Source organism: Aquila chrysaetos, chromosome 23 (genome assembly GCF_900496995.4).
Source record: "Aquila chrysaetos chrysaetos chromosome 23, bAquChr1.4, whole genome shotgun sequence".
Taxonomy (NCBI): Eukaryota; Metazoa; Chordata; class Aves; order Accipitriformes; family Accipitridae; genus Aquila; species Aquila chrysaetos.
In genome coordinates this window covers 2,919,635-2,928,621 of record NC_044026.1, presented here as the reverse complement: position 1 = coordinate 2,928,621, position 8,987 = coordinate 2,919,635, and the positions used below count along the sequence as shown (strand labels likewise).

General features: G+C 44.3%; 1 protein-coding gene across 1 annotated transcript; it reads left to right on the top strand.

Moving 5' to 3' along the window:
• Positions 1-405: 405 nt before the first annotated feature.
• On the top strand, positions 406-7,178 carry ATP4B (ATPase H+/K+ transporting subunit beta). Its single transcript, XM_041119420.1, is given in 7 exon segments — positions 406-809; positions 2,183-2,311; positions 3,607-3,720; positions 4,494-4,693; positions 6,039-6,095; positions 6,667-6,759; positions 6,930-7,178. Coding segments are annotated over 7 exon segments (954 nt in total). The 5' UTR covers positions 406-697.
• The last annotated feature ends 1,809 nt before the right edge of the window (positions 7,179-8,987 follow it).

Genomic DNA, 8,987 nt, shown 5'->3' with positions numbered 1-8,987 from the left:
AGCTTCTCAACACGCCGGAGCCGTCGGTAATTAACCGACCCCTGTACGTTCTCTGCCTCGGCGTACGGCAAAACTTTTGTCGTACGTACTCTGAAGCTGAGTTAGCATTGTCAGAGATCTCCTACAAACATTTCCTGCACAAAACAGAAAAACGTCGAACCTGATTTCCCCAGCTGCCCAACAAGGCAAACGTTCCCCCCCCCTCACTCCCGCTGCCATCCCCTATATCCCAACAGATAGCTACAGGTTGTATTGGGAGAGTTATAGCCACTATTTGCAGGTTAATCGGAAAAAAAACCCACAAACCCAGAGAGAAACAAGTTCTCCTTCGCTTTATCTGCTCTGATAACAGCTATCGCACTGAGTCTATCGCAAGCCCCACGGGCACTCGGCAAAATGCGTAACTCTGCCGATCTGCTAAGGCAGTCCAGAGAAAGGAGAAGGGCATTTGATAGGAGCTAACTTTTCCTTGCCAGCCTCAACACCAGCATTATCGACACCCTTTATAAAGAAGGGTATCTGCTGCTGGTTGATAATGGTGAGCAGGGGCTTTCATTGGTATAGGAAGTAACCTCAGTGACCTTCAGCCGAGAAGAAGGTATAAAAACCAAAGTGTTTTTCTTGGGCGACTGTTTGGGCACCGGTTGAATTTCTTAGTTTCTGAGGAGGACGTGTTTTAGGGAAATTTTGTGAGAAAATGGCAACTTTAAATGAAAAAAAGACCTGCAGCGAACGGATGGAAAATTTCCGTCGTTTTGTCTGGAATCCAGAGACAAAGCTCTTCATGGGAAGGACCTTAATTAACTGGGGTAGGTTTTCACTCGCGAGGGTCTTCTTTTCCTTCTGGTATGCTTAAAAACCTTGGGGGGGGTTGTCATCCTAATGAATGCGACATAATATGGTGGCAGATGTGTTGTAATTGTTGAAGCCACCAGTTCTCATATATGCTTCTGAGCCACTTCTAGGGTGGCCCTATAAGCCGAATCAATTAGATCAAACCATTGATCCAAGTAGTTCCTGCAAATGTAAGAAGACTTTAAACTGGTTTTGGAGCAAATACTTCAAAAGGACAAAACTTTAACAGGTAACTTACTAATAGCTAAGGGTGATGTTACAGTGTGGTTCTGACGCTGATGACTAAAGAGGGTTCTGGTGTACGGAGAATTTTGCTTAATTGGTGGGTTTTGTCCAATTCTCTGGAAAGATGTTTTGCTTTTCCGAAATTCCTTTCTAAATTATTGTCTGCTCAGTAGATCTTCTCTCTTATCACCGCGTGCTAGTACATATTTCAGCTGAGTCTCCCTGCCGGTAGCCAAACCTGTGCCTACAACGATGCTGTGTTTTCTGATCGACATTCTGGGAAGGGCAGCCCTGACGGTGGCGAGGAAGGTCCCTGCTCTTCCCACAGACCGCAGCTGCAAGCTCCCACGTCATTTTTGTCTACCGTGAAGCCCACGAGTGTAGCTTATTGGCCACTCTTAAAACCAGAATTTTACAGAAAATGAAACCAAAATGTGAGCTTTTTCAGTTTGGAGAGAAGAAGGTGCTACGAGGCGCCCGCGATTACAGGGAGCGGTTTCTGACGGCCCCCCCAAAATAACCCCTGGCTGCTTGGAGGGCACCAGCCACGTGTAAGACGCGTTATGCCCACACAGACAAAAACCCAGCACTATTCTGCATCTCACACCTGAATAAAATAGCAAGATGACGCATTTCGCTGAAGGTGAGTTCAGCTGTAAAAGGCAGTGAGGTCTAAATCCAACACACCTGAAGTACCGACATCTGTCATCCAACACAAGGAGCAACTTGGTTTTGTTGAGGAGATACCTCGGCTGTGCCGCTTAGTCCACGCGTAGTAAGTAGATAAATGGTCTCGAGACGTGAAGTTACTTCAAGAGGCCACACAATCTTTTAAGCTTTAAATAATCTGAGCTAAGCACCAACTACTTCAAAAATCCTCGTAAAACTGAACAAATTTACAGCCAAATTTTTCTCAGAGAATATTCTTTTGAGTGTAGAGAAAAAGATCCCAACCACCTGCCCCTTCGCAGGGAAAACCTCCCTGGGACCAAGGGTGGAAAGGAGACGGCCACTGCTGCCGGGACGGTCCCGGCCGCGGAGGGATCACTGCACCGCCTTGCCCGAAAAATGAGATTTTGCCCTCTTTTTTTTTTTTCCACAGTGTGGATCAGCCTGTACTACCTGGCTTTCTACGTGGTGATGTCGGGGCTGTTCGCGCTCTCCATCTATTCTTTAATGAGGACGGTGAATCCATACGAGCCGGATTACCAGGACCAGCTGAAATCCCCAGGTACTGCCACGGTCCCGCCGGCTGCTGCCCCGGGGGGAATTAAACCCCCCAGGCTGCGTGGGGCTGGGAGGCATCGGTAGAGCCTGGGAGTGAGGAGAGACAAATGTGGAATAAATCAGGTGGATTCTGCCCAAACAATCCCTGCAAAGTTTAACCTCTGCCTGAAAGCACTTTTAGGCTTTAAAAAAAAAAAAGTCGGTGCATTTATTTATTCATTTATATATATTTATATTTATATATTTAAAACATATATGAATATATTCATGAACATATATGACATAAAACAAAAATAATAGTAAATAGAATATAATAATAAATAGAATATAAATGAATATATATTCATTTATTTCATCACGCTATTGAGACGACCAGTGCCTGCGTGTAGCAGTCCCCTGCAAGTGGAGAAGCCCTCCCCGGGCTGCGGGGCACCTCCTCTCCCCACGGGCAGGGGTCAGCCCCTGGGAAAACCCTGGTTTCTGCTCCAGCCCCCCAAAAATCCCAGAGGGTTTTGGGGTGCCCGGCAAGACGGAGGGGTGCTGGGGCGAGCAGCCTGCGGTGGGTATTTCCGCACTTGCCGGCAGCATGGAAAGTCCCTGGGGGAGCAGGAATCCCTGCTGGGATGTGCTGTGCCAGTGGCCAAGACAAAGACAGATGGGATTAGGAATGAAGATTTTTGGGACATGAAGTGAGACCAGGGAGATCATCAGCGAGAGATCGTCAGTGCACACTGCTAAAAATTCACCCCGCCAACAGCTTGTTTTTACAACGGGAGGGAAAAAAATGACTTTTTTCAAAGCTGTAGCCCTAAAAATTATTCTGTATGCTGATGACGTATTTTGAAGTTTCCTCTCCCAATGTTCAGTAAGTTTGGTGTTTGCTGGCAAAACAATTCCTGTAAAATATTAAGTGTGGCTTTTTCAAAAGCTGTTTCTCACGCTGCAGTACGATGGGTTTCTTTAACCTGACGTGACTATTGTAACTGTTATTGTTAGCGAGTCCTGGGGAAATCCAGTGCAATTGCTGGAATGATTTTGCAAGCTGTTCTGATAACAGCATGGATATACATGAAAAGAAAAGAATTTAGCAGCAGCGGAGGCTTTAGGGTTTTGGTGGAACAACTCACAGCTGAAATGGTTTCCGTACGTGCTTAAATCCTCCCCAGCAAAGCCTGGGGATCTCCCACGCTTACAATAACGAGTCTTGATGCAGCATAATTGCTACTGTCAATTTAAATAAACAAATCTGTGCCTGGCACCTCTCCTCTGCTTTGCCTTCCCTCTTCTCCCCCCACAAAGGTGTAACGTTACGACCCGACGTTTATGGGGACAGAGGACTACAAATTTACTACAACGTATCCGACAACAAAACCTGGGAAGGTTTAGTGACAACTCTTCAGACATTTCTGACAGGTAAAAATGAAGTTTCCCGCGTAATATTGAAGAAATGTGCTGTCACATCTCCTGAGTCAGGTCTGAGGACCTTAAGTCAGTGTTCCCATTTTCTATTTGTCCTTCTGAAATCACAGATTTTGAGTGGAAAGTGCACCTTCTGGAAGGGACGAGCAAATCACCTCATGAATCTATAAATCAAACATATGTAAACATGTCTATCAAAAGCAGTGCCCTGCTTCAGAGCCTTTGCTTTGTTTAATCCTTAATAAAATAGGCCAACAAAGTTTGAAGGAAGAGGGAAGAAAAAAGGTCTTCAAAATTAGTCTCACCTAAATTAATCTAATACCGTCCATGAGTACAAATCCCGAAGTGCCGCAGCGAGCCTTGTGAAGCTGTTGCACGGTGTCATCAGAGAGCACAGTCAAAGCAGGTTAGGTGCTCCATTTGCCTGTTCATCTCTGAACACGTTTATATCCTTTTTGGGCCTTAATATCCTATTTCTGTGTTTCTCATACACATATTGGGAAAAATTATATTTGAAAATGAATTTATATGGAGCTATCAATGCAAACTGCCAGTCTTAACTCAATTTGATCTCTTTTTTTTTGCTTTGCCTGGGTATTCTAAAAAACAACCAAAAAACCCCCGAACAATTTAAACTTTCCTCGTGCCACCTAATCCCAACTCCTCTTGAAGTAGTCTCCCACGATATAACCAGCCTGATACCGGGATGCATAACTTACATATGAAAAACTTCAGAGGGGAATTTTTCTTTCTTCCTTCACATCTAGCGTATACGCCCGCCGCGCAGCATCTCAACATCAACTGCACCAGCGACACATACTTCATCCAGGACACCTTTGACGGCCCGAATAAAACAAAACTCTCCTGCAAATTTACCTCAGATATGCTTCAAAACTGCTCCGGCATCACAGATCCAACTTTTGGATTTCCAGAAGGAACCCCCTGTTTTATTATAAAAATGAACAGGGTAAGTACAAGCTCAAGGTGCTGAGCAGGAAAGAATTCACCGAGAAACCCCCCGACAGCTCCAGTCCCCGCTGGGGAGCTGCCGCATCGCCGGCTGCCACGGGCTCTCACCTCTGCTTTGTACTGGGAAGACAAATCCATGTGCTTTTCCCAAGAGACCTCCGGAGTTACCGGGGAAATTGTGAGACTTGGTCACCACCCCCAGGAATGCAAAGCGATCTCTGAACTCGCTCTCTAAGAGCTTTGCCTTTCGTTCAGTTTTGGCAGCATCTCCGTAGCACGCTCGTCCGACGTAAACCAGTACGTAAACCAGTTTCATTCTGCAACACCGCGATCCCGTGCCTTCAGCTCAGGCGTTAAGATGTGACAGTAACCGAAGTGATTTCAGAGAGGCGATGCTCGCTCACCTTATTTCTCCAGGTTGCAAAGAAAATCTCTAGTAGAATCTATAAAACCAAAATTCAAACCTGCGGGATTTTTTTTTTTTTTTTCAGTGCAAACCACCAACACGTGTTTTTTGGAAGGGAAAAAGGGAACCTGCTATGCTTCCTTTCATTTTTTCAGGACACAGGCAAAGGCGCAAGCATTTTATTTTTGTTTTCAGGTAAAATTCTGAGCCTTCTAGTTCAATTTTGGTAGAAAGTGAAGAGCTCAGATTCTCCTCCAGTTCCCGACAGACAAAACCACTTGATTTTTGGTTTGGCTTCCACTCTAGACATTTTCAAGAATCTGTGTGAGATCCAACTGTGAGAGGAGAGCTGTGCCCCTGATGTCAGCAGGCGAAACACAGGCTTTTTTTCCCCAAAACGCCTTCGCCTCCTTCAGCAAGGCTGCACACCAGCCCTGGCAGGGGAAAGGCTGGTGGGCAGTGCCCGGGGGGGCTCTACCGCCCTTCGCCTTTGCTGCCACAGGATGCGACCCTGCTCTTTTTGTAGGATCAGACAGGCCCGAGGGTTTCTGCCAAAGCCAAGGTTTTCTAACAAGGCACAAGAAGAAAAGCAGGGAGATTCAGCTCTTCCTTTATTGTCACGCAATTAGCTGTCCTAAGAGACCCCTGGCTGCCTGGGCATCAGAAAGAGCGAGTGGTACGTGTGGGTAAATGAGCTGGAATTGCTGGGGAGCGCAGCCCGACGGCCCCGGCCGGGCTCGCGCCCACCCGCCGCGCTCCTCCGCTTCCCAAATATCCAGCCACGGCATCGCTTTTCACCCGGGTACACAAGAGGAGATGTTCTGTTCGACAGCGCCTTACGCAGAAACACATTAAGCGTCCTCGGAAGCTCAATCGTTCGCTCATTTTTAACTCAAAACAATCTCCAAAATGACCAAATGTGTGTTTTCTATTTCAGATTATCAAGTTTCTCCCTGGCAATGGCACTGCACCAAGGGTGGACTGCACATACGTGGTAAGTGTATGAGGTCCGAGTCTCCAAAATCTCAAGCGCTGCAGCTCTGATAGCAAGTGAAGTGCAGTTGCGACCAGAAAGATTACTCTGCAGCTCTGGAAATCAGCTCACTCTGGCCAAATACTGGGAATATTCTCAGTTCTGTGCAATTTCTTGCACCGGCAGACATCCTAAGAACAACAAAAAAAGACGTTCATTTTAAATCACCTGAAAAATTGTTTTTCTGTGCCACAGAGAAGAGCATTTGCCGTTTGCTTTCAGCTCCCAGCGGTGAAGTTCGCACCCCAGAGCAGCTCCTTCAGGCTCTCTGCACATTTCAGCAGGTCCCCATTCACTCAATTCACAACTGCTCTGAAAGAACACTTGCCTCTTTTCTTTTTTTTTTTTTTTTTTTTGCAATAGCAACAGCGGGAGATTTCCACTTTTATTTCAAAAATAAAAATAAGACCGGCGCTAAACAGAACTCGAGTTTTAACAGACGCTACGCAGCTGTTGGCAGCAGTAAAACGCTTGCCCAGGGCTGGCTTCTGATTGCCGAGGCAATGAAGCTTCTCTCTTGCTTTACGAACAGGGTGACGAGTCTCGCCCGCTGGAGGTGGACTACTACCCCGTGAACGGGACCTTCAACCTGCACTACTTCCCCTACTACGGAAAAAAGTCACAGGTGGGTGCTCGTGTATTTCGGTACCACTTTTCTTTATCTTTGCGCAAGATGAAACGTATGGATCAACTCTGCAATCTTACGAGAACTGGGGAGAAGGCTAATTTTAAGACTTCATTTTTAAATGGGTAGTGTAAAATTAAAGTTTGTGGTTTTTTTTTTCCCCCTCCTAGCCCAGCTACAGCAATCCTTTGGTAGCTGTGAAATTTCTCAACATTACAAGGAATGTCGAACTTAAAATAGTGTGCAAAATCATTGGAGCTGGAATTACCTTTGATAATGTTCATGATCCATATGAAGGAAAAGTGGAATTTAAATTGAAAATAGAAGACTGAGCAGCAACAGAGACACTTCTGAAAAACACGTGTGAAGAGCAAACTTACCTATTATCACGTTCATCCGTATTTATTTTCTCACTATGATTTCCATATAAATTCAGGCAAATTACAGTGCAAAGAGACATTTTCTACTGAAAGATGACCCATATAGCTAAAAATCAAGGTATCACTCTCAGCGCGTGAAGGAGAGGAGGATCATCTCGATGTACATAGCTTAATATCCCATGGCTATGGTAGGCTGCTGCCTTCGTGCAAATATTTGTACAAAACACACTTCCTCTAAACTGAGCAGCTGCGCCTTCAAAGAAAATAAGTATAGGATCAAAACAACATTTTCTGTCACTCTTCAAACCATAGTAATTGATGTACGATACTAAATCTTGGATACTGAGAAATAATTAGATAGCTAGAAAAAGAAATCCATACTTTGACATACTAGCAAGTAATATAATTCTCAATCTCTCTTGTACAGGATGTATAAATTATAAAAGTGTATTAAAATTATCTGGACCCCAATGCACTGGTTTTTTGTACTGGTCAGCCAAGTCAGATTTTTTTAGTTGACAAATCAACGACTGCAAAAGAAGTGAACTTGAAGTCTGTCCCCTAGCTTACAGATTTTATTGTACTGCTTACAACTTCTGTATGTATATAACTTAATAAAAACGACCGGTAAGACTGTAACATCCAGTTACATCTAGGAGAACTGTGTTCCTTTAACTATTAGACATTGTCATTTATTTGGTTTTTTTTTCCAGTAGAATAGCCCTGTACTAGAGTGATGAGTTTTGGGTTCCTTGGAATAATCTGGAAGATGCTGAAGTAACACTGAATCTTTAAGTGAGTCTAGAATTTGATAAGTCCAACTCTACCAAATATGATACAAAGACACAAGATTGCTCTGTCTGTGTAGTATGTTTACGTTAGATGAAGTCCAAGCTGCTTCAGCCAGAGAATAAACATTGCACAGAAAAAAAAGATATTCCAGAGAAGAAATCATTTTACACCTTCACTACCTGCACATTTTAGGAAGCGGGAAGATGTGACAGGTCAATCTCCTTTACGACAGTGACATTCAGATAGCCAGCCTGCAGAAAGAATCCAGTTAGAGGTGAGTATTTCCCCTTCAAAATCATAAATGGTATTTGAGCCTTTCTTAGAAAAACTGGGCATTCTGCATTTCAGATACAGTAAGAAAAAATGCATCCTCATAGAATATATTTTTTCCCCTGGCCCTTCACGTTTCAATTTTTACAGTGGGACTTTGCCTCTCTTCTAAGAGACTGAATGAAAATCACTTTTATATCCTTGTTGGAACGCAGGTCACCCCCTGTGCATCTTTCCAAAATAACATGGAAAACAATAAAATAATAAAATACTTTTGATAACAAAATAGTAATTCACGCTCAAAGGTAATTCAAGGTTGTCTCTAAACATAACATTTAAATATTACCAAGAAAACTGAGAACTCTTCCCTTGGTCTCTCTAACACAGGCAGATTCTCTGCTTGACCCCATTTGATTTAGCGTCTACAATTTGCACGTTTGAATCAGGCGAGGCAGTATTACAAGCTCCCATGCTCGTTAGCACCACCGCACAACACAGGAACAAACTCCCCGCGGACCGGGCATCTGCACAGCCACAGCTTCAGGGTGACAGCCCAGACCGACTTCACAAGAAGGCTTTTGGTGGGATAAATACACTGCAAGGAAAGACTATAGTGTCCCCGTGTTGACCGAAGGGTGATGCGTTCTGAGGGCAAAAAAAGGGCACGCAGGTCCACCAGATCTGGTTCTTTATGTACAAAGATTGTCACGCTGAATTTAGATTTCTCTTGAACTTTTTAGCCATCTGAAATTGTTCTCTTTCTTTGCTGGAGTTACAAATTATAGT